Source organism: Catharus ustulatus, chromosome Z (assembly GCF_009819885.2).
Source record: "Catharus ustulatus isolate bCatUst1 chromosome Z, bCatUst1.pri.v2, whole genome shotgun sequence".
Classification (NCBI taxonomy): Eukaryota; Metazoa; Chordata; class Aves; order Passeriformes; family Turdidae; genus Catharus; species Catharus ustulatus.
The window spans coordinates 43,020,945-43,045,939 of NC_046262.2; the positions used below are offsets into that span (position 1 = coordinate 43,020,945).

The 24,995-nt window shown below is 40.4% G+C and overlaps 1 protein-coding gene across 13 annotated transcripts in view; it reads right to left on the reverse strand.

Moving 5' to 3' along the window:
• Nucleotides 1-1,557: 1,557 nt before the first annotated feature.
• SHC3 (SHC adaptor protein 3) overlaps nt 1,558-24,995 on the reverse strand; it is a 59,920-nt gene continuing 36,482 nt past the window's right edge. For all 13 annotated transcript variants that reach the window (XM_033085929.2, XM_033085928.2, XM_033085927.2 and 10 more), the window contains 7 exons: nt 20,280-20,331; nt 16,176-16,302; nt 14,962-15,115; nt 13,905-14,001; nt 12,806-13,000; nt 10,411-10,706; nt 1,558-7,444 (listed from right to left, as the gene is read on the reverse strand). In XM_033085929.2, the coding sequence (XP_032941820.1) occupies nt 7,316-7,444; nt 10,411-10,706; nt 12,806-13,000; nt 13,905-14,001; nt 14,962-15,115; nt 16,176-16,302; nt 20,280-20,331 (1,050 nt within the window). In that variant the 3' untranslated portion in view covers nt 1,558-7,315. The remainder of the gene's footprint in view (nt 7,445-10,410; nt 10,707-12,805; nt 13,001-13,904; nt 14,002-14,961; nt 15,116-16,175; nt 16,303-20,279; nt 20,332-24,995) is intronic.

Here is a 24,995-nt window from a genome sequence, read left to right on the forward strand (position 1 = left end):
TTGTATTTTCAGCGTGGAGGAGACTGAGGGAGGATCTCAATGTGGTTTACAATATCCTCATGAGGGAAGAGAACCTCTTCACTGTCATGACCAGTGACAGACCTTGAGGAAACAGCCTTGAGGAGTCAGGGGAAGTTTCACCCAGAAGGTGGTTGGGCACTGCAACAGGCTCCTCAGGGAAGGGGTCACAGCACCAAGCCTGACAGAGTTGAAGAAACATTTGTACTCTTAGGCACATGGTGTGACTCTTGGGGTGTATTGCACAGGGCCAGGAGTTGGACATGATGGATCCCTTCCAGCTCAGGATATTACATGATTCTGTGAATGAATCATGAAGCAGCAGAGGGTGGCAGGTGCTGCATCTGCCATCCCCAGGGCTGGGGAAGGGCTTTGTCCCTGCTTTCTGGGAGTGGGGTTAGTCCCTTGGCCTATCTGCTTCGAGGGCTGTCTGCTCTGCATGGCTGCTCCCTGGAGAGACATTCTGCAAGAAGTGACTGTAGTGAAGCTTTGTGCTGCCTTCCGGGCTTGTTTCATACTGCTCTAGTAAGGAAATGGCAAAAACATCTGTGTGAAGTGCCAGACACCAAAAACCTCGGGGCCTCAAAGTGAGGTAGTCAGCTGCTCCTGAGCGGAGATGTGCTGGTGTTCACCTGCAGGTGCCATTCCACCTGCCACCTGGGGACACTCCTAGCAGGAGCTGGGAACCTAGGCCATGCCAGGCTTGGAGACACTCCCTTCTCGTGGCTGGACTCACAGGGCCAGGCACAGCAGCAGTGACAGGGGATTGCTGCTGCTGCCCTGTGGCCCTCCAGGACCTGAAGAGAGCTGGAGGCACCATGCAGAGGCATGCAGAGTTTGCATTCAGAGATGCATTTCTTTTCCCCAAGAGCAGTGTAACTTCCTAGGGCATGCTCGGGCTCAGCTTTTGTCCAAGGGGCCAAAAGGGAAGGAGGGGCCTTTGCAAGAAGATATGTGGTCAGTGGAGGAAGAGGACCGGGGCTATAGCTCAGCACAGCTCTGCTTCGTGCTGACATGGAGACATTGCCCTCTCCACAGTACACAAAGTGGCTGCTCTTGTCCTTGCAGTCACTCTCCACAGCAAAACATCGTGGAGTGGACTACCCTTTTCTATTCTCACCTATCCAGCGTGCCAAGCAGGATAGCTGCCTTTCCAGGACAGGACATTATCAGGCTCAGAAGAAGGGGCCTGCATTAACATGCTTTCATGAAAATAGTATTTTGTTGAATACAAACACACGTATTGTCTGTGTCAAAGTGGAGCTCCTGTGGTGGTGTAAGGTCAGTGTAGCTGAGGTCCAGGTGCTCATATGTTGTTTGGTCCTCTGACATTTTTCATGCCCAATTCTACTGGATCGAGGAATTGATTGACTTACTGATATTCAGTGTCCATACAAACCTTTTGGAATGGCACACATTCTACTACAAAACAGGCCTCCCTTCAGGTCAATTAAAAAAACCAAAGCCCAACCCCAAACCAGCAAGTAAACTTCATTAAGGAACCTCAGCATAAGAGAATAGACTCAAGCCCACTTTACATGCATTTCAATCTAGTAATAGTGCTCACTGTTTTATTACTTTGGTTAAACATATACAAACTGAATAATCAGAAAACAGTTGCATGACACTTATATTCCAAACTACATTGCTCAAGGACTTCCTCAGAGACAAAATTTGTCTCTACAGCTAAAATGTCACAGTCAGCAGAGAGGCAAACACTTGAGATTCACAAAAGTGGTTAGGAATATAAATTATCACAATATTTCCACATACGTTATTTTTCCTGCAATTCTCAGTTAAAAATTTTTCTAAAAGTAATAAATAGTATTAAATAACAATTGTACAATAAAACTTCCTTTTACAGCAAAATAGTCACTTTTTAGTTTTGTTGTTGCTGCCCACACAATGCAAAGAAAAACATTTACCTCAAAAGAAGAAACCTAGCTTCTTTCAAGTTTTAACTCTGCAGGACTTTACTAGGAAGCAGTTATCACAGCAATCCAGACAAAAAGGACACAAATATATACTAATCTTCACATTCTTCACTTAATAGAAAATTTAATTTAATTTTGAATTAATGTATACCTGGATGTATTCAGTATCCTTTTCCTCATGGAAGAAAAAGGAGGACTGCTAGAAAAAGCTTTCACTTGACCTGAACTTTATTTGATCTTCATGATAGCTACATAAAGTGTAAATCTGCATCTTAATCTCAAATTCTGAAGCCACCTTTGTTTTCTGAGTCATCTGCACTGTCTCTTACACAGTGGGGTAGCAGAATGAGTCACCTAGTTCTAACTTCTTTCTTCCTTTGGTTTCCATGACCTGTTGTTAAACAAGGTTTAAACATTCTTTGTATGGTGCTTTTGCTAGAAATGTGTAGCTCTGAAATCTTATCCCCTTTACTGAGACAAAAATTTTAAAAATTAAAAAAAAGCCCTGCATTTTCTCCCTGGTAGCCTTAGGAGATGTTTACGTTGGCGTGTGCAGAGGAACGGATCAGGGCTTGTGAACACAAATGTCTCAATAAGAGATGAGCAGTAGGTTTTGTATCCCCAGAGGTTCTGCTTTAACTCTATCAACCCATTAGCATGTTTATAATTTGGCAGCAACTCTCTATTCTCATTAGTGGCTTAAATGCCTACTGGCTCATGTTTCCAGGCTTCACATTTCTTATCCCTGAAGTTTTCGCTCCCAAGACAGCTTTTCACTCTATCCAAGCCTCTGGTTAACTGCAAGCAAATTGCATGTCCATGTTATCTTTTCCACTGGCCTGCCCTCATTCCAGCTGCATCCAATGCAGCTATGACCAAGGTCCACAGACACTGTATGCAAGTGAGTAGAGTCAGTCCAGCTGATCATAGAGCATTAAGTGGAAATTCACCCACAGTTTCGAACCCCCATGGATGTGTGAAGAGCGCAAACTTCAGCTTGGGCAAAAAAGACCACGTAAGTCAAGTGGTTTTGACAGTACACTAAGGCATGTTTGAATTTAGATTTTATGCAGACATATTTCGAAACTGTCAGGCAGATAAAAAGGGAAGTATGTCTCTTCAGTTTAGACTTCTTTTATGCAAATATGGATTATGGTTTACTTAATATAAATTCTTGGTTCTACCACTTACTTTGGATAGACATTGGATGCTAAGAACAAAATTTTGAAAGCATCATTTGTAAGCTTTTTGCAGAATATTCACAAGTTCCAAATGTCCTTCTAATAACTGCAAATTTCCTAGAAGGTGCAAAACTTTGCTGGTTATCAAATCTACTGACAAATGTCTAAATATGCATCAATTCTGTTATTAATGCATTATAGCTGGCATCTGGCATTGATGTGCCAGCAGCAATCATACTACAGCATAATTTTTTTTATATTCTCATCATCTAACTCTACGTGATGCCTGGGGACCATGATGATAAAAAATGTAGGTATATTATTCCACAGTGTGGAAAAAGTATGAATATAGGGACTATGTCCTTTGTTCAAGCTTTTATTGAATATCTGGCAGACAGGTTTTGGCAGAACCAGTGTTTCCTCCAGTTGTGAACTCTGTATGAAATTAAGTGGAGTGAAACAACTGTATAACTGGGCAAAAAGGCAGACATTAAGCCATGGAAATTGCATCTTCCCATATGGTGATCAGTCAGGCATGGTTAGTTTGAACATTCTCTTCTTACATTAAGGAAAGGGAGCAACTCCTCACTCTGAGCAAACTCCCATTTGTCAGAAGGTAATGCAGTTTTTCTGAAGCATCTGAAATAACTGAAAGTTTGGGAATATGATTGTGCCTAGATGTCCAGCCTATCACTGCCAGCAACACTGGGTGAATTTTATTAACTTAATAATTAGTCTAGATCTGCAATAAAAAGTAATCAAAATCACCTGGTTCACATAGAAATGTTATTTGTTTAAAGGCATTGAATGTGTTTGCATTGTTATTGGTTCCTATAGTTGCAACACAACTGGAATCAAAACTGTTAATCAGATACGACTCAAAACCAATGTAGACAGTCTTGCAGGATATTTAGAGTTCCAGTTCTGACTTCGCAGCTGTTCATTGGAAAAACATCAAAAGATGTCAATATCACCTAATCTCGGTGATTTCTGCTGAATCTAGAAATCTTTTTCTTTTAGTAAAATCCCACTTCTTGAAGTCATGGTACTGAATTACCACAAGCAAGTGTCTAGTCTTTGAGTTTGCATAAGAAATAATAAAAAAGGTGAGGAACTCCAGACCAAAGACTATTAAAATAACATTAAAAGACTCACATTATTATGCTGTCAGTTGTCAGGCTTTCAGCTAACTTATCAGCATTTAAATCTATCTTATTACTTTTACATCTCTTAATTTGGTTGCAGTGTTGGCTCCTCACAGAAGCAAGCCTGGCCACTCTAGCAGGTTCATTAGTTCTGGTTTAAATCAGTTTAAAATTGCTCTCATGACAACTGGTTTGGAACTGCTATCCAAATTGTTTTACAGTTTTCTCACCTTCTCATAAAAGGGAAGGCCAAATCTACCTGAATGACACGGACAAAAAACATGCCAGGATCCACAAATGGAGCGGCATACATGCTCTTCCTTTCTGGACAGTTTTGAGGCTTTGTGGCTCTCAGCCATGTGGAAAAGCCTGTGTATCCTGATGTGTGGCCAGACAGGACCTGCTGGCCCATGGTGTCAGCAGGGCACCGTCGCAGTGCAATGGTGCTGCTGCCATCTCAGACCACACTGCATCTAGACGAGATGTATGTAACCTTTGCATCATCAAGGGATATGCTGAGCTAGGAAAATTGGTTGTGCTGACAGAGCAGCTCAAAATAGCCACATTTCCCTGGAGGCACAGTTTGTGAAATATAGTCTGGGAAATTTAGTATTTCTGTCAAGCAGTTTCATTTTGTGTTTCCTTGACACCGGCTTTAATTTCCAAAACGTGCAGCTAAGTGGCTGCTAAGTTATTAAAGCTACAGCTGGGGCTGTGGTAAAAAATTAAGATATTTATTTCAGTGTATGTTTAGTGCCTTTAAGTCATACACCCAAATTTTGTCTCATGTTTCCAGGGTATTTAGGGATCCAAAACAGACATAGGAAGGAGGTGGACTGTTTGAAGACACCTAAGGGGCTTATGCAGCAGAATTTTACTGAAATTATATACAATATTCAAAGGAAAAAAAAGACATTTTCTCTTATAGGTACTGATACTGCAGTGAAAACTTTCCAGAATATGGCTACAGGAAGGTTAGAGCCTGGAATAACAAGCATTATATATTTTAAAAAGTGGCAGCTGAGATAATTTAAACTGCAATATGGTGAGACATGGATAAATAAAGTAATTTTTTGAGACTCTCAGATTGTCATTTTGGTGGATACTACTTTGGGACATAAGATCTCTTGCTATTTCCTTGTCACTCCCAGTCTAGTAAAACAAAATTTTAAGAATTCCACTAAACTCAGTGCCATACAGATTTGACTTGAATTCAGCATTTAATTGCCCTCCTTTGCTCTCAGCTCTCATTCAGACCTAGAAATAGCAAATAATAACTATCTTTAGTAAAATTAATCACAAGCATTTGGTTCACTAATGTCTTAGTTCGGTTTCTGGAGGTTCTAATTACAGAATCAAGTGTATTTCTACAAAGGTGCAGATTACATCATTAGGTGTAATAGGTGTCTCAATAATTTTCAGTTTTGAGATTACTCAAAATCAAACTTTCAAGTTGCAACTTCACCATATTTAAAAGTAGAAGGTACAAGAAAGGTATTTCAGAATTTTAACATGATAGTCTTGACTATATTCTGAGGGAATTCTTCAGTTAGTTTGATTATGGTTGGAATAATTTTTAAACTTAGCAAATCTTAGAACCAAATGTAACTTTAATTATACTGCAGGGTAGGCAGATACTTAACCTCGACTTACCCTGTTGAGTTTTTATGAATCAACTCTGAAGATTTGATGTGAGAGACTAGTGCTAGAGAAAACCTTGGATTGCTGAAGGCTAAATCTTGACTCTGGCACAAGCATTGCATTTACAGGAACTGTGTCTATTGAGTTTGACTCATAATAAGATTCATAGAATGGGAAAATAACTTTATATAATGCTTAAATGTGAACAGTACAAACATCCCTTAAAGCATTTCCCAGTACCAAAAGTTAAGGGCATTTCTGCCAGAAATGTGTCTTTATTATATGTGTATTTTTTTTAACTTGCTATTTAGAGAAAAACAGTATATTTCCAATACCTATCACTTGCTGAAGGCCAAATGAAGTTATGCTTTGGCAAGTAAATGCAAGTGACGTCGTTTGCATCATTTGCAAAACTGATCACTGAGTTCAGACAGTTTTCAATGCTTATAAGAAGAAAAGATTTTTCAGATATGTCTTTGAACAGTCATGTACATCTTGTTTAAGCCTATTAAACACAAGTTATTTGAACTTGTCTAATCAATATGCAACATCTGATTTGAGACTCTTAGTTCAAGGACACCTAGATCTTCACCATAAGCAGAGAACTACTTATAAATAATCTTAGCACTGAAATTAATAAATTGAAGTTACAGTACACTGTTACAATATCAGTAGAAAAATCAAAGCACACATCTCACACACAGAGACCACACCAAATCATTGCTAAAGATACAAATGTTTTGAATAGCATCATATAAGAATTCAAACTTGATGTCGGAAAGATAGAATCCTTTTGATATCAGTGACACTGAATAACACTTTTTAAAAACATTTTATGCTAAATTTCTGAGTTGGAATACTAGTTACTGAATTCAGATTCCTTCCATGGTTAACTAGCATAATCCATCTGTGATCCCCATAGTTGTGCTTCTTAGGTAAAATCAGAAATAAGATTTGTAATATTAAATTTCTCAAGAAATTGAGACTGCTGAATTCTATTTTTTTTATCTGAACAATCACACTTGTCATTTTTCTTTTGGTAAAAACACATGGCACAGAAGATAGTTTATACTGTCAACAGACTGACTTGAAAAATATAAATATATACTGTATTTGTATATATAATGTGTATATACACTATCAACATTCACATTAGAGAATCTGAACAATTTTGTTGAAATTACTTTTAAGAAAGACTTTTGCTGTGATTTCATGTCACATAAAGCATTGAAAATGTTCATGTGTACCATATGAAATGGGGCTTTTTAAACTTAAAACACACTTGTGAAATGTGTGTGAATATATGGGGGTTTTTTAATGTACATTTTCTTTTCAGATCTGCAATTTTTGCCAGTAATAGATTGCAAGTTGCAATAACTAAAAGAGTTATCTGGAATCATTGTTTTCTTTCAGCAGGCTGTTGCAGGCAGAGTTCACTCACTGAAGAAACTATAGGCAAATTATTCTCAAGGTGATAGTTGATGAGATGACTTATGCTGTCAAAGACGCGATCTTTTGTACGAACCTTCAAAAAAAGGATGCAAGAAGATAGATTAAAGAGTAAGGTACTTTTCCCCTTAATGTCACACTAAAATTGTCTAAGAATAAAATGACAAAATACTATTTTAGAAACTGATCCCTCGTCCATCAAAATTGGTGGAAATTTGGTGCTTCTCCAGTGTGGCTTTTGTTTTCTCTCTCACTTCCCCTATTTTCACCAAATAGATATTTTGCATGCAACTCTGTGGACCAGCCTATTCTTATTACTCTTTATGGATAGGTCTGCTTGAAAACTTTCATTCACGATTTTGTTTCACTATAAGTCAGATTTTTAGATCAATTTTTCTTCTTCAAAGGACCAAGTATTTCTTTGAGGTATTTGCACCTTTTTAATATGAAAGAGCTATCATGCCAGATATGTCAGAAACCAGCTTCTTTGTGCACCTCAGCATTTTTGTGCTTAAGACCTTCCTAGGAAGTGATCCAGCCACTGTATTGGCTTAGTTTGGGTTTGTCCTGTGCTGCACAATTCACCAAATCACTTCAGGGCAGGAAAAATAATTTTTCTAGCCCACATATCAATCCTCTGTAGCAGCATTCTGCTGCTATGTGATATTCCAGCCATGATAGGAGGAAACTGATATCGCAGGATAAAACAGTCAAAATTACCAGAAGCCTGAAACTAATAAATATTACAAAGCAATCTTTTATTATTTAGCCACATGTTCACAAAAAATTTCCTTCCTATATTTCAAATGAGTTAGGCATACAGCTGCTACAGGCAGAGCACAGATCCACCAAGCAAACACCATGTTGCACTAAAATTCTGTATTAGGCTGGTTCTATGCTGCCTCAAGCAAATGCCTGTGAGCACTGTTCTGAGTAAGAAATGTTGTCTGCTCTCCTTGAGCTATTCTCACGAAGAAGAACAACTTGTGTTAAAACTTTCAAAAGTCATCTAATGCTGTGGTGGACACCTCCCCTGTAATAACTTAGTTTCAACATTAAGTTCTGTAAAAAATGCTAGAAGCTTAACACAATGGGTCACAGGGTAAAAAAAAAAAAAAAAGGAAACAAATAACTTAGATGGCATATGATGCTTTCTGGTCAGTCTACACATAGTTATGTCGGTGAAGGATACCAAAAGGCTCTGCCAATTTCTGAAACATTCTGCTTTGAAACGTCACTTTCTCTAAAATCAAACTATATTTTCAAAATGAAAAAGGTATCTTTAAGAAAGCACTAAGTTTACTTATCTGTATTCTGAGATGTTCTTACCATAAGTTAGACACTCTACCATCACCAGAGGTCTAATTCTAAATCTGGAAAAATCCTTCAGTCCTCCATTGTAAGTATCTGAATGAAGGCTCTCTTTTTCCTTTTTTACTTTTTTGTTAGCAGGATGAGAGCAGAAGTAACTGGACAGTTAACTCTGCTCTGAGAACACACCCTTAAGACCTGTTACATGTCACTGGGTACTGTGTGTGAAATTAATTTTCAGGCAGAGTTTGTGTGAATCAGTCTTCAAGAACAATCCCGCTGAGACCAGGCAGACGAAACGCAAGCCACTGGCATGCTGTGGTGGCTGGCCACACACTGGCGTTTTATTGATGATTCTCCACTTTGACAAGTTGCAAATAGGGCTGCTCAGAAGCTGTGTCAGGATCCCACAGATCATACAGACAGCACGGCTGTCTGTAACTAACCATAGTTGCAGAAAATCATTGTTCTGGAACAGTGCCTCCTGAGCAAAGCATCTCAGAGCCATTTGGGCCATGGTGATACAAGCAAGCTGAGGGAAGGGATAGGTGCAGATAACAAGCAGGTCTCTAACCAAGGAGATCAGCAAATTAGAGATGCGCTAGAGGCAGTACAGCAAAGATGGCGGGGGGAGGGCCCTCCAGCCTGTACAGGAAGAAAATGTCCTGCAAGTCATCACACAACCTGAGTATTCCATGCTGGTCAGCACTGCAGCAGAGTTCCCGGTGGGACACAGCATTCCTGCCCTTGCCAGGCCACACAGCAGTGTTTCTCTTGCATTAGCCTGTAACAGTTATTTGTGGGTTTATGCCTAAAAGAGAATTAGGCTACCTTGTCACAGGAGTCACAAAACTGTTGGCAAATTTTAGCTAAAGAGGCTGCCCCTCATGAGGTGTAGAGCCACTCCCTTGTGCTGGTGTTCCCAGCAAACCCGAGGCTATGCAGCTGGCACCTCAAGAGTGCCAAACCATTCTTTGACTGGCCTCATGTGGCAAATGTAATTAATTGCAATAAGTACATGGATGCTACTCAAAGCTGCAATACAGGCTCTGAAGGACTGACGTAATTCTGCCTCAGCTTTCTCAGCTCAGATGCCAGCCCCTTTATGGGAATTTCTCACTTACCATGGGGCAGGTAGTCTAAAGCTGTCCTTTGCAGAGGAATGCAGCTATCAGGAACCAAGAATAAAACTCATGACAATGATTTCAATTTGTCTGAAGGGTTTATGTCTCCAAAGAAGCAGGGCAGGACAGCTACAGAAAACTAGAGCTCCCTTGCCCCCTCCATCCTGCTGTGGGGAAGGTCCCTTCGTCAGCTGAGAGACAGAACAGGCTTTACCCCAATTCTGTCCTGGGCATACATGCAGGAGAATAGAGGGCCTGGTCCATATCCCAGGCAACAGAGATGTCAAGTGCAAATTGCCTGTGTGCATGCTAGCCAAACCTCCTTCCTTTGGCAAGTGGCTTAGCTGCACTCCTGACCAAGACTGCACAGCAGTGGTCAAAGTGTAAACTTGCTTGGGAATCGCCCTAAGGCTCCCTGCAATGTGCAGAAATCATGTGCTCAGGCTTCTGTTAGGCATCAAGAGACAATTAGAGATGTGATGGCACATCAGAGATATGAGGTGGTGCTTATGATAAGGTGTAAATAAGCTGCAAAGAAGATTAAAGGCATTTAGAGAAAATGAGTAGAGTCAGAAACCTCATCTATTAGTGAGAAGTCAGTGCTTACAGTTCCTTCTGGGTCCACCAAAAGAAGATGCTTGGCTTGTCCTTTGTGCATGCCTGTCAGCACATAGGAGCCAGGATTCGTGGTACTCTTCCTCACGAGGAAATCTCCACATTTCTTTAATAGCTGTTCTGCTTCTTTCCTGCTCATCTCTCCTTGATACCATGGCTCTGTACTCAGCTCTTCAGCTTCAGTCCGGACAGCTACTCTGGATGAAGGGGGACTGGTGCATCCCGTGGAGATGGATTTCTTCAACATAGCCTCAGATGTTTGACTCTTGAGAGCATCTTCAAATGGTTCTGGTTATGGAGAAAGAAACAAGAGCAGGATCATTCAAAGGTAAATCATGTAGCAAAATGGTGATATTCTGTTCATTTAAAACTGGATTTATTTTTCATTACAGCCATTTCTCTTCATCTTTATGAAAAAAATGAGAGAAAATACACTAATAGACTTACTGATTTATATAATATATTAAGACTGAGTACTGTAATGTGTTTAAAATGTATGTTATGCACGGAATGATACTGATAAAAATCAGACTTGACCTTGGCAAGATCTTTTGAAAGGTACTGGTTTATTTCAGTAGTGGCTATTGTCAACAGCTGTATTTATAGGATCTGGTACCAGGCAAATCTCTCCTTCAGTCTTTCTAGGTATGTCAGACAGTTTAATTTCAAATAAATTGCATTATAGGGGTACCTAATGTCATTATACTCATATCTGGTCTCTGTTCAAACAACTTATTCATTTAAAATTATCCGTTACTGAGTCTTCAGCCCAAGGCTATGTCTAGTAGGGAACATTCACCTTCACCACTCAGCCTACTCCTAGCCACCATCTAGGAAGAGAACCTTGCAAAACAGACACATGTTAGCAAATTTAACATCATTTACCTAGCAACAATCAGCCTTGGGGAAGCCTCTTACAAACTTCAGCTAAGTCCTGAACTCAGTGCAATTGTAGACTTGAGTGGAAAGAAGCGTCATTATGGATCCCAACAGTCTTACAGAAATAGCAAATACGCCATAGAGTGCTTCATTACATGTTGTACTGACCTCTTGGAAGCTATTTACTCTTGCAAGACCTTCATCTGGCCCACCAGTACATATCAAAAAGAAATGTTCTGTGCCCCTAGGCTTACAAAAGGACATCTGGAGAGCGGCAGAGTGAAGCAATACACCAGCTCTAAATAGATTGTTCAGATGTGAGGAGTACAAAACCCTGTTTGCATGGGGCCACAGAGAGGCCAGTTTAGGTCAAAGAAACAGGAAAAATATTGTGCTCTTGCTGCTTATTGATATCTCAGCCAGTTATAAAAGTAGCTTATAAATGTCTTCACTATACCGCAGTCTGCATGAAGTCCAACATATGTTTAACCAAACCAACCACAACTTAGGCCTAATTAGCACATTTGCTAATACTACTTTTCTCTGATGTTCCAATGGTAAGAGTAAACATCTCTGATTTCAAACAGCAGATTTTTCTCATTTCAGATCTATATTCACCGACAGATTTGACTCTGTCAAATATTTTTTCTCCTCCTTTTTTTCAATTGAACATCTCACTAAGCTGTGGAAATACAGACAGGAAAATATTTTTTTCTATACTAAGATAGCAGAAATGTAGATACTTTATTTTACAAATAATTTGTAGGCACCAACTGCTTTGTCTCACTGCTTTTTAATTATGCAAATTAAATAAAGCATGATAAGCAATTTATTTGAGGTTGGAAGAGTAAAAAAAAATTCTGTGCATCAAATTTCTTTCACTATTTCTTCAGTTTATGTGTCTCCTCAAGGCTGAAAATAATGTGTATTAGTAGCACAAATGCCAGACTATGACTGATGCTTAAGCCGTGATTTTGCAGCTATGGTGATGATTTTGATCTAGGAAAAGCTGTCTTCAAAGTTGAAACAGATAGGACAGTAGGTTTACCCAGACTAAGAGGTAAGTCAGTGCTTTAATTCCATACTAGATTCCTTGTGGCACAACACTTTTCATATATGCTTTGGCTTCCTCATAACACACTCACAGGACAAGCTGAAGCAATTCTCCACCCACCCATCCATACCTTCACCCTCCTTCACTTTCCTTATGGCAAGCTTCCTTATTAATTTTTCTTCTAACATAATTGCTTGTGACATTAAGGACAGCATGGACTGCAACTAACTTTAACTCAGATATTTTACAGGCTAACTGCAAGTCTTCAGCCACCCTTATATTAGTTTAGTCCAATATGAAACCACAATGGATTCTAAAATTCACCATAACTACACCAGGAACACTAAATTTGGAAAACTAAAAAAAAAAATTTTTTTTTGTTTTTAATACAGAACTAATGCATAAACATATTTGATCACTGGTTAGAAAGGAAGAGAATAGGAAGGGAACTCACTCATGTCAAACAGATCCTTTCCTGGGCTGCTTGCTTCAGCATCCTCTGCTGTTCCACTGAAGGTACTTTCATCATCTGTCTGAAGTGCCAATAGATCTTCTGTATTTATATGCTGGGTGTTTACATATATTGGCAGCTCTGCTGTTGGTGCTACTTCTGATTTCTCTTCTGACATACTACAAATATCCAGAGATCCTAGAAAATTCAAGACTTTTTTTTGGTTGGTTGTTTATTTTTGGGGTGTGTGTGTGTATGTAATCGACAGAACAGTGTTGACCATTTATCATCACACCACATCACCACAGTTTTAAAATTTCCCAGACTGGGAGATGTAAGGTCAATAGTTGCTGGATCTAGTAGAAAAAAGTGTTAATTAAATGGATTCAGAACTATATTTCAATGAGGATATGATGGGGCTATTTCCCAGGAGGAAAGGAAATCTTTGTAAATAAAGATTATAAATTTCAAAAATTATATTCTGCTGGGGAGTCATGAGAGGAGGAGAAAGTATAAAATCCTCAAGTGTGAGCAGATTAACAATAGTAAATATATTCTGGCATTTGAATGAAAGTGTCACTAGAAACACAGTAAAGGTACCACATAATGCTGGATGGGGTGAAATTTTATATATATTTTGAAATTACTTGAAATTCAAAGACAACAACAGGAACATTATGCACTATTTGCTATTTGTTGAGTAAAGAGCATTGCTTCACATTTTGAATTAAACTTCTCACTTTAGGTTTTCATTTGAAAATTCTATTTTGCATACCCTAGTGGATCAGATTTTCAGAACAGATAATGCAGCAGACCCTTCAATATCATAGGGTTTTAAGATATAGAAAGTTAGAAAGCTGAAAGTCTGGGTAATTTTATTTATGAACTGCTCTGCAGAAGATAATCTTTCATGAAGGTGTGCATTTAATAATTTATCCAGAGGTCATTATCAAATTTCACTGGTATCAAGACTAAAACTTTGAAAAGGGAACCTATCAACCAAGTACAGTTTATTGCAGTAAGACTTTGAGGCATCAGACTTTCATGTGCTTTGCCCTTCAAGACCACCTGCAGTATTACAGCTAAAAGTAGCAAAACTCACCTTGTTTAACAGGCCTGTGATGCCATTCTTCACTGAATTTTTCTCCTAAGTGATGGCTCTGATAATAAATTTGCTCTCGTCCCACTCCTGATGCAGACTAGAATGGACACATGTGGAAGAAATTTTTCAATTGCCTTTAAAATTACACAAAACAAGTGGTTCTGCCAATTTCCTTGGATGTATTTTGTGTACCCTCACTCTTCCTTTCCAACTCATCAAATACAAATACATTTGTGTAAGAGCAAGATATTACCAATGAACTTCAGGTGCTCTTCCCTGCTTTCTGTTCTTAGTGACCCCCATGATACCAAATGAAGCACCATTTCTTTAGTTTGTACTCACACAGTCAGTCTTGACAACCTGTTACTTGGAAAAGTGTTCCACAGAAACACACATGGAACCAGGAGACAGCCCCAGCACTCTTCACAGAAGGAGCTCAAAGACTCACATTGGTACCAGGGGATGCACTTGGGCACTGAGGGGAGGATGTGGGCTACAGACAGGACCCCTCTGGATTCAAGCAGAATTGTGCTGGATCTGAAAGCACCTCTTAGGGGACTACATGGATACTGCAGTCAAACTTTTGATAGGAGTGCTGGTAGAAATATTCAAGCTGACCTTAGTTCAACACGAGGTGGAAAACTTACCTAGCAACCTGGCTGAATACTGATCACTGCCAAATCATTAACATAATGAACTGTTAGTAATGACTGCACTAGATTGTTTAAATTATTCTGTATTAAATCACTCCCAGTTAATGTGCACTATTTGATATTCTCTGAAACAGACATGGTTTCTGCAAATGTAGTAGCCCCCAGTGGATTTCTGTTCCTTGAACCTGGTTAATCTTTTAGTACCATAAGGATTTCACCTCCGTTAATTTGCTCTGAACCTGCCGAATACGTTGCCCCCTTGATCTGCAATGGCCATTCAGACAGAAATTGGCCACACAGGAAGGTCTGTAAGTTACAGACAGTCCCAAGGTATCCACCATAAAACATATATTTTAAAAAATTTGGATCAGTCAGCAAGAGACTAGAAATGAAATCATACTGACGTGAGCTGTGTCTGCAGCAGTGGCAGGCCTTGTTTTGAGCCTGGCATCAAGGAATCCGCCAGGGGGAGGTATTTTATTTGGGATGTTGTTGTAATAGGGATGCTCTGTTGCCTCGTTATCTTCCTCCGTCCATGGGTCCTCAAAACTCTGCATCCTGTAAGGAAGAGAGTGCTTTCTTTTGCCTCTCACTTGTAAGGCACTTACAGATACTTTCAGCAGGTTAAGAGTGCCTGTCAGGGGATCACTACTGCATATTGTATGCACACTTCAGCTACCACTGTAAGTCAGGAAGCAATGATGGATCATGCAGCAGATCTTCTTTGTTTAGACAAACTGACATAAACCTCCTTTGCAATGGATCAAATTCTTTATGCTGAATAGAATATCTTTAACCTCAGCTTTAAAGACCGTTATGAACTGCATTTAACAAACAGCTTTATCTAACATTAAAAGAGGACTTGAAATATTACGACTTGATAGATTTACTAGGCTCTAAATCTTTGTCTCTCGTTATAACTGCTCTATCACCAATGTAATTCTGCAAGAACTTCACAAAATCAAGAGATGTGAATACAGCAGGCTTCCACATTAGGATATTAGCATTTTATATTCCCTATATACCTGTTTTTGCTCTGATATAAGAGATTACAGAGGGTACAAGTTCACTAGCGTTTCTAGTAATGTTAGTAAGCACATAGAAATCCATGTCTCTGAAGAAAACAGAAGGCTATATTCCAGCAATTTGAACACATACAAGCAGAGTTTGTATCCCTAAGATATCAGTGCATTCAAACCTCCCTGCAATACATCACATTCCTAGAAACATCATCCTAATATGAGAAATATTGAAACATCATTAGTCATTTTGGAAGCCCAGCAGTCTGACCTACTCCATCTAAACTGACACAGCTGCTGTGACAGTAATGAGGAAATGCCACAAATAACAATCATTCTTGGGCATCCAATTCTACCTACTAAACTACAGCACAAAACACAGGATCATTTTAACATCATTTTTAAATCCATATTTAGACTATTCTCTTAAATTGACTGCACTTCCTTCATATTCATTAGATAAGCATTGTTCTGCTAATACAACAGAAATTTTTTTAAGCATTCAAGTCCCATCTGTCTCCAGCAAAATTGTCCGCATTTTATCAAGTAAATTGAAAGCTAAAGAATGTTCTTTAACTATCTTCTGCAATTGCACTCACCTATCAGGGAAAGTAGGTGTCTTCGAAGGGCATTGCAAGTACTGCTTAAATCGAAGCTCAAATGCTTGCCCTATGGTGCTGATGACATCCTGGGCCAGGCCATCACAGCATTCCAGTATATGACAAGCTAAATGAAAAAGATTGATACATGCAAATCACTGTTTATGTCATGGTGGGATGCAATGACCTGTAATAAAACACCTACATGTCAAACTGAGTTGCCCTATTAGTGATGCGCACATTTCAATAAAACCCACTTCTGATGCAGTGAATTTCAGGCAATCACAACTTTTAAAAGGTTACATAAAATTACACTGATGTGTAACTGCTATAGACAAGATTACAAATCCGTTCCACTATTTTAACATGCCCACGAACAGAAAAGAAACTCAACATTTCGCTTGTTATTACTTGAATGCAACCAATTATGTAAAACTTCTAAGCTTTAAATTGAAACTTAAAAAATATTAACACATGGTAATAACAATAAAAGCTTTATTTGTTTTCCTCAGTTTAGTTACTTCACTTCTATGTCTAATCACCCCAAGTTCACAAGCAGCTCTTTTTTCCCAAATTGCAGTCTGAGGGAGGAGCAGTATCCGCATGTACTTTCTAGATAATGAGCCCTGATCTTATTCCAGGAATACAGAGGTTGGTACTTTTTCCTGCTTGTTTGCATGGAGACACTCCCAGGAAACTGTGGGGTTGCTGAGGAGTGCAGAGCACTCTGATTAACTCCAGCACTTTCCCATGTGCAACCTCTCTGAAGCCACTGCAACAGAGGCAGTAAAGGAGGAGACAGCAACAAAACTCTCTTCCTAAAGAAGGCTGAGAAAACTTTATCAGCTGTCTCAGCAGCCAAATCTGTGCTGGTTTTAAACCAGAGAATGGATTGGAGGTCTGACCATATGCAAAAACACAAAGAGGTGAACTTGTGAAGAGCTCACTCAATACTGCAGGAGCACGGGTGGGCGCTAAGAGGTGGAAGTCAAAGATCTCAATGAACAACATCTCAGTCATATCCAGAGAAGCCCAGGTGAGTTAATTTTCCATACTCAGAGCTGGACAAGCATATTGTCTACTGGCTATAGCCTGGATTGGATTTAAAACTGGTTCTCTCCCAGGTCCTGCCACAGGGAAGCTGGTTCTTGTTCAAAGTCACTGGTTTGTTGTGTCAGCAACAGGGGTTGCCAGCACCCCTGACTGCTTTAATAACCTGAATATAAACTCTTAAGTTGAAAAAATGCATTTTAGTACATGTCCAGTGTCCAACTCACCGGAACCAAGTCCATTTGATGCTGGTGTCCTACATAAAAGGACTGATCATGACATTTAGTTAAAGTAATACAGGGAGAGTAAGTAGGTTCAGATATTACTGTTTCAGAGGCTGAAATATTGGATAGACTTCTGAAGAGACAAGAATAAAGGGCCAAGGAACCTGCAGTTGTGCAAGTAAGGAATGCCTGCTGTCTCTTCCTCAGCAGCAGCAGCAGGATCTAGTTCACATGAGATGGCACCAGTACAGTGCCAAACAGATACAGTGGTCTCTTCTCACCTTAGCACATCTGCTATGCCAACCAGCAAGCTGAAATTCCTCGTCCAGGGAAAATGTCCCTAGCTGCATGTTGAAAGTGGAATCAGCAGACAAAAACAGGACCCCCATGTGTCCAAAGACAGAGGCAGACATCCCTGACTAGCAGTGAGGCATTTGGTTTTTTATGCCCTCTGCAACACTGCTATTGGCATTGCACAATCAGCCCCCATGGAAGGTGCAGAGGTGCACTCTGAAAATGTGAACCAAAAGTAGTTAGGCCAAACAAAGCTAAAATGTTTGCACTTTATAACTAGAGTGCAAATTTAAAGAGGCGACATCGCTCACTGCTGAACCTTTCTGGAGCTGAAATGAAGCATGAGTCATTAAGTAGTTTCAGTAGGTGACATAATGAGTAACCTGTTTCCTTGGATACGTGAATGGACTTTCAGCAGGTAGGAGATATGCTTCTTGTAAAAGGATGAGAAGGTTTGGCTCACACAGAGATGATTTCTTGTGAATGTTACAGCAGAAAATAGACAGCCTTTAGCTTGCTAGATCCAGAATGCAAAGCACGAAGACAGCTTTTCCATCCTTGGGAAGAAATGAGTCTAATATGCAAGCTATACTACAGCATTGATGGTAGGGTAGCGTCACTAACAGCAGCAGTAACATTTGCACTAGATAGAGATGCAAAGACAAATTCCCTTTTAAAGTAATTTGCAGACAACACAAAGAATGACAGAACGGTAAGTGAAAGAGGGCAATTCAGGTCCCTTGGTAAATTAGATCCTTTTAAAGAATGTGTTTTAATACAGGTGACATACAAAGACATGATTCTGCAAACCACTGATGTATGCACACAAGTGGGAAAGCACCCATGGGAAAACCATAGTGCTAAAGGCTTAAAGATCACAGCATGAAAGAATCTCACATGAGGTAGTAGTGCTTCACTGCAGCAAAAAGGGCTTAGGAGGAACCAGCCGACGAAGAGGACAAAAGCAGAAAAAGATAGGAAGGTGCATTCTCTGCTATAGTGGCAGCTTCTGTTATGCAGGTATCACATACCTTTTTAAAACAGCTGCAGGAAGACGAAGGAAGGAGGTACAGAAATTTGAAGGATGGAGGATGTGCACAGTAGCTGGAATGCTACAATCTGTCAATCTTTTCATAAAGAAAACTAAATTACTTGACCTGAATACACCAAAGGAAGACAACAATATCAGGTGCTCAGATGACTCCTCAGTCTAGGACAGCCTAGCTCAAAGTCACAGGAAGCTTAGGATAAGCACAATCAATGTAAAGAGAGGGAACATAGTACAGGAAGAACTCAGTGCAGAAGGAACATAGTGTACAAAATCCACTCATATGGGGACAGAAAACAGAGCACAGGGCTTCTCCAAACCCTACAGAGCAAATATCTGGTCCACAGCGCTAGTCCCTACATTGACTGAGGTCTCTCAGAACAATTAAATCAGTCTTGGATTTAGCAAAAGGATACAGGGCTGGAGAGCCACTCTCTACTACGCATTCCAGAGCCTGACACTGGAACCTCTATGACAGGGGACACATGATGTAATGTCACACATATTGCAAAGAACTGGACTATTCCCTACCTCCCGTTCAGTTTAAGTTTTCTAGGTATTTCATTTCCTTTCAGCATATTAGTATGCTTAGTGCCTAGTATGCTTAATCTTTATGAACTAATACTCTCAAGTCTGGACATCTCTAGACATGTACACAGCATATTCCTCAGGTATCATTAAAGATGGCTACATATGGAAGCTACTGGATTGGTTGTGCTTACAGTAAGGTGGGCAGCTGAGGGTTTGCAGGATTGGCATTTTGAAGTTAAAGTGTCTGAATTCTGCAGAAGTCCTCTAGGAAGTACTTAATTTTATTTTTTTTCCTGTTAGTCTGTTCTTCTGTCTCTATGATCTATGAATAGTAAATAGATTCTCAGGTACATTGCAAACTACTTTGTATGTTGCATTAAGACCTAGTGAACACAATCAACCAGCAGGTCCCTGTCCCTGACAGATTGCTACTAAAGCAATACAACCTTGAGTAAACCTTCACTAAGAAAGAGAATTACAGTAAGCTGACTCAAAAGCTAGCTATTTGAAACACAATTTGATTCTGCCAGTTAGGCATGTACTGGGAAGACCTAACAGATTCAGCTGGCTCATCAGATGACTTAATCAGATGACTGCTTAGCCCTTGCACAGTAGTTGGGTGTAGGTAAGACTTGGCTGTTGCCTAGAAGCTCACACAGCCAAGTAAGGCAAGTGTTTGATTTAAGAGATGAAGAGAATCAAAATTATATTTGGGTATGAACTAGCAGCAAGACCTGTTTATTCCAAGACTGAAAAAGAAACTATTGCTTCTTACAGCAACACAATTTTTCCATGGCTCTTTCAAAGGCAATCCTTTGATTGGGCTACATTCTACATTTCTATTTTTCAGGGTGGAAAATATAAATGTGGGGGGTCGGGGTGGAATCTGACCTAAGCCATGAATAATTAGTGTTTCTCAAAGGAAAAACAGACATCAAATAGATATTTCAAACTTACCTCTACGATTAACAGGATCCTTAGCTACATATGCAATATAGTCTGAAGTATCCTGTCAAAAAATTAAGACATCTACAATGAATGATTTGTACTGATTACAGCAAAAGATCACAATCCAGAGTATGTAGAGTCCTGTGGGCAGAGCCCCAATGACAAACAGTAAATTCACGAATACAAGCCGCACTGAGTATAAGCCGCATCTCTGGGTGTTGGCAAATATTTTGGTTTTTGTCCATAAATAAGCTGCACCCGAATATAAGCCGCTCTGTCGTTTGCAGGGAGGACCCACGTGCAACAAAGTTGCCAAATAGTAACAGAATGGCGGCAGGGCGGGGTTTACTGGCTCGGCTTGGGCTGTGCAGGCTCGGCCCGCTAGGGGCTGCCGACGGGGCCAGGTAGCCCAGCCCGGCGCTGCCACTCGGCGGGGCCGCTGGGGGCCAGCCGCTGCTGCCACTGGGCTCAGTCACCACAGCCTGGCGCTGCCCTGTGGTGGCAGGCAGGGACGGAGCACCCCCGGCTCCCGCGGCGGTGGCAGCGGGCGGGGATGGAGCCCCCCCGCCGCCTCCCCGAGCTGCGGCAGGGGCGGCCCGGGTCCCCCCTCTCCTCCCCCCGTCTCTTCCCCGGACTGTGGCAGAGGAGGGAAGGAAAGAGCTCTCCCGCCTCTCTCCCCGCCCCCGTGCTGCCTGCAGGCAGCCAGGCTCCACCCGTGGTGCAACAGAGTAGCGATTTGTAACAATCGCAAAATGCCGACTTTGCAGCAGCTCAGCTCGGCACTCTGGCTGGCACTTCTGAGGTTGTAAATGTCAGAAAATTATTCACATATTAGCCGCTCCTGAGTATTAGCCGCATTTCCAGTTTAGGAGCAAAATCTTAGTCAAATTGGTGCGGCTTGTATTCGTGAAATTACTGTAATTTGTTTTACAGTTGCATACTGCTTAAACCTCATATAAAAGCTTATGGGTTTTGGTACTAATTGCACCACTTTCCTTTTTACAGAATGTAAAATCCATCAGAATTTTTAAATCCCTTCCATCAATTAAACAAACTCAGTAGGATTTGGCCCAGGCCTCATTTAGGAGGGAATAGAATTACAAGTTCTTATCTTCAAACTACCCTGAGATTTTGGTTCATAAGATGAATAATCATCTGGTTCTGTGGCAGAAAGAGTGGGAGTAACAGCGCTGCTCCTCAGAAATACTGAGCAATGGCATTTATTCATGTGTGACAAGCAGGTGTTTACTTTACTGACTGCAGTGCCATATGGCACAGAGGTGCTCAGCCCCTGCTTGTCTCTGACAAGCAGTATCCCTGGACGCCCTCCCCCAGCCCTCAGGCTGCTCCCTGCCACTCCTGTTGCCACATGCCTGGTGGATTTTCTGGCAAGAGCACACAGACATATTCTTGGGGGTTTTTTTATTCCTCTCCTGCCACCCCTATGCTCCTGTGTGCAAGTGTTACAGACTTCTATCGTTATGCAGATGAAACAGAAAGGCCTGGGTTTTTGGGAAACACTCAGGCCTGCTGATATATCTGGAAAATGCCATATTGCCTTGATGCAATCAGGAAGTCCTGGTTAGATCTGGTATTTCCTGGCATGCCTGGCTACTCAGATATAGCTAAACCCAAAGGATATACAGGATACATTACAGCTGGCTGCGTAAATCTACCCAAAAGCCTTTTGAGGTGACTGATCCAGGATCATTGCCAATTATGCCAAGATCTAATGTCACAATAAACATCAATCTTCAGTTAAAAGATAGACTTCTTCAGCACAGCTTTTTCTAGTCAAGCACACACACCATCACCAGCCACCCAAAACAAATCACTGAATGTCCATACAGTTTCCTTCCTAAGGAGAAAGCAAGGGAAATGACGAAGCACAGTTACGGTTGCTGGTGCCAGATGTGAAACCATGTCACTTAATGCATTGTTGCAAGGCACTCAGACACAGCAGCAGTAAGGCTGGTCTGTTAAAAAAGCATAGCCCTTCCATTTTGTCTCATAATTTCTTAACATATCCTCTGGCACAGTGTCTGGGCAGTGACTGCAGTGGAATTAAGGATGCATATCAACAAGTAAGGGAAAACAAAGGTGACTACGTCCACAGTATCAAGTAATACAGAGCTCTTGTCTCACTGTCTTGGTTTCTTGCAGCATGTCCTGAAACTCTGAGGGACCAGTACATGCTTGGCATTGATCCCAGGAGACCACTACGTGGGAAGAGAGTGAATGTGTGGGTGCAAATTGCACTGTGTTATTTATTTCAGGGGCAGAAAGACTAGAAAATGGGCCACAGATCAATTTACTACTTCAGGCATAGCTAATGGATACGTTTATACCTGAGTAAATCATAGATCTATCTCATAGCTAGCGTGGGTGTGACAGTCTGAAAACACCTACTCCTTATTTAATTTAAAGCTCTGAGATTCAAGCTGACTATGACAAACTGTTAAGGACCTAAGGTGGTCACATTTCAGTGTGGCTAAGTTATAAGACCCCCATCCAAAACCTCTACAGGGATAAGCTGGCAGAGCAAAGTGATCCTTGACATTCAAGGATTGAAAAATAGTATGAATGAGCTATAATTTTCAGCCTAAAGACATTGCATTGTGGTGCTAAAATTTGGAGGTATTGCTGAAACTGAAAAACTACTTCAGGGACCTCTGAGAGACCTGTATATTAGTCTTTATGAGATCCTCCTCTCCAAAATTTCAGCAGATTTCTCCAAAAACAGATGTCTTGTCTGGTAGCCTGGAAACAGCCACCTGAAATTACTGTGGAGCAAAATTGTTTAGTGTCTCATAGGAGGAGCTGAAGAAAGCTAAAGTGGATTGAGAACATAGCCTTGGAAGTGAAATAAAAATGGCTCTGAAATGGTGTGTAAAAGGATTTGGTTGGGAGATTTTTTAAGCTCCCATATACTGACACAGCCAGAAATTGTCTCATTGCAAAGGGGAATATTGCAAAAGTATACATGGTATTCAAGCCCTTCTCCAGCACTGTGGAACACTTCTCCAGGGGTTCTCTTTTGAATAATATAATTAATGGTAAGGGAGTGGGAGGAAGGTTGTAAAGCTATTTGCTGGGAGGTAGATATCCAGAGCAGAAAGGTTAATGGGGTAGAGAAGTGAGAGTAGTCTTACCTCCTAATAAACCAAACTTCAAAATAACTTCAAAATAAGGGAACCACTTCCTGAAGAAAGATGGGCACAGACTAGCTTCCTAGGTCACTATGGCTTTTCTCAAACCAGTTTAAAACTCGCATAAGGAGATAAATTGGTCTGGGGATAGATTTGGTCTGGAGGCCAGCTGTGGTTGGGATATGCAGTTTGGTGGTGGCAGTCCACTACCAAGTGGAAATCATTAAGGGCTGATGGAAATTATGTCTAGATGGCTCTCTGATGAGTTAATAAAGCTGTAAGCTAAATCACATCCTTGCATTTTGTCATCTTCTACATGCATCCAGGACAAAGGAACCAGCTGCTTTTTGCACAGGCTTTTGATTTAAAGTCATTCCTCACTGGGCCAGAGACAAGCTTGTAGAAAAACATTAGATACTCATACTACTTCCTTCCTCCCAACACCAGAATGAATTCATGAAGTAGTCTTATTGGGAACACACATTCATAATTTCACTGTACCTTGTAGGCTCCCTTGTAGCCTCCCTTCTAGCATGCAATTTTATTTCTCTGGTAGAACACTGACTCAGTAGCGAGATTTTTCGCTCTCTAAAACATTTGGAAAAGCTTGTTTACTCCAAATCCAGAATTCTACTGCTGTTCCTCTCCTCTTTCCTGGTAAATCATTTCATCAGTGGGCAGTGTGAAATGGTGTTTCCAGGACCTAGCATTTGGGATGGCAGATGGGCAGCAAAGAATCTTCTTACGGAGACAGGGAGCTGTGCTAATCACTCCTCTGCCCACTTCAGGAATTGTTCATTTACAGCATCCATTGCAATCTGTTGTGTTCCAAAGCTGCTGTTGATCCATTTTTTGTTCCCCAAATTATTGTGATATTGTGTCCTTTTCCCTTCTGTAATTGTACTGAGCTCAGCAAAGCTATACTGAGACTGAAATTTGCCTTTATGTTTTCTGACAATAGCAAAATGAACAAAGAAAGCACCAAGCATCCTCACCTTAAGAGAGTTGAACTGAGAGAATTAACTCAGAAAGCAGGCTAGAAATTGCCTGAACTGTAGTACATGACTGATATATGACAGATAATCACATGAAGGAGAAAAAGGTACTAATTCAATTAATCTAACTTTAAAAGCTTTCAAACCTCTAAGGTAAAAGGTGAGCACTATCACTAATTCATACTTTTCCCCTTGCTTCCTGAGTGACAAATACTTTTCAAGCCCATTTATTAATATCCCTTTGGACGAACAGCTTATAAAAATAGGGAAAAGCACAATAAGCAGGAATCTGCCCTTTGATCAAAATGAATAAAATTTGTAGGTGTATCTAAAGGCTTTGCAAAACAGAAGATAAAGATCTGTGCTTTTCCTGAAAGCCTGTCTTCAAGCTCCATGACAGTAGCAAATATACCTGCAGCCAGAATTTAGCAGGCTTTTCAATGCACACAGTTGAGAAGGAAAAAAAAGAAAAGCATGCATTACTATAAATACTATAAATACTATAAATATAGCTGCTACATATTCTATTACTGTAACAAGTGCAAGATAGAAAACAGGATAAAAATCCTTAAAATGCCCAT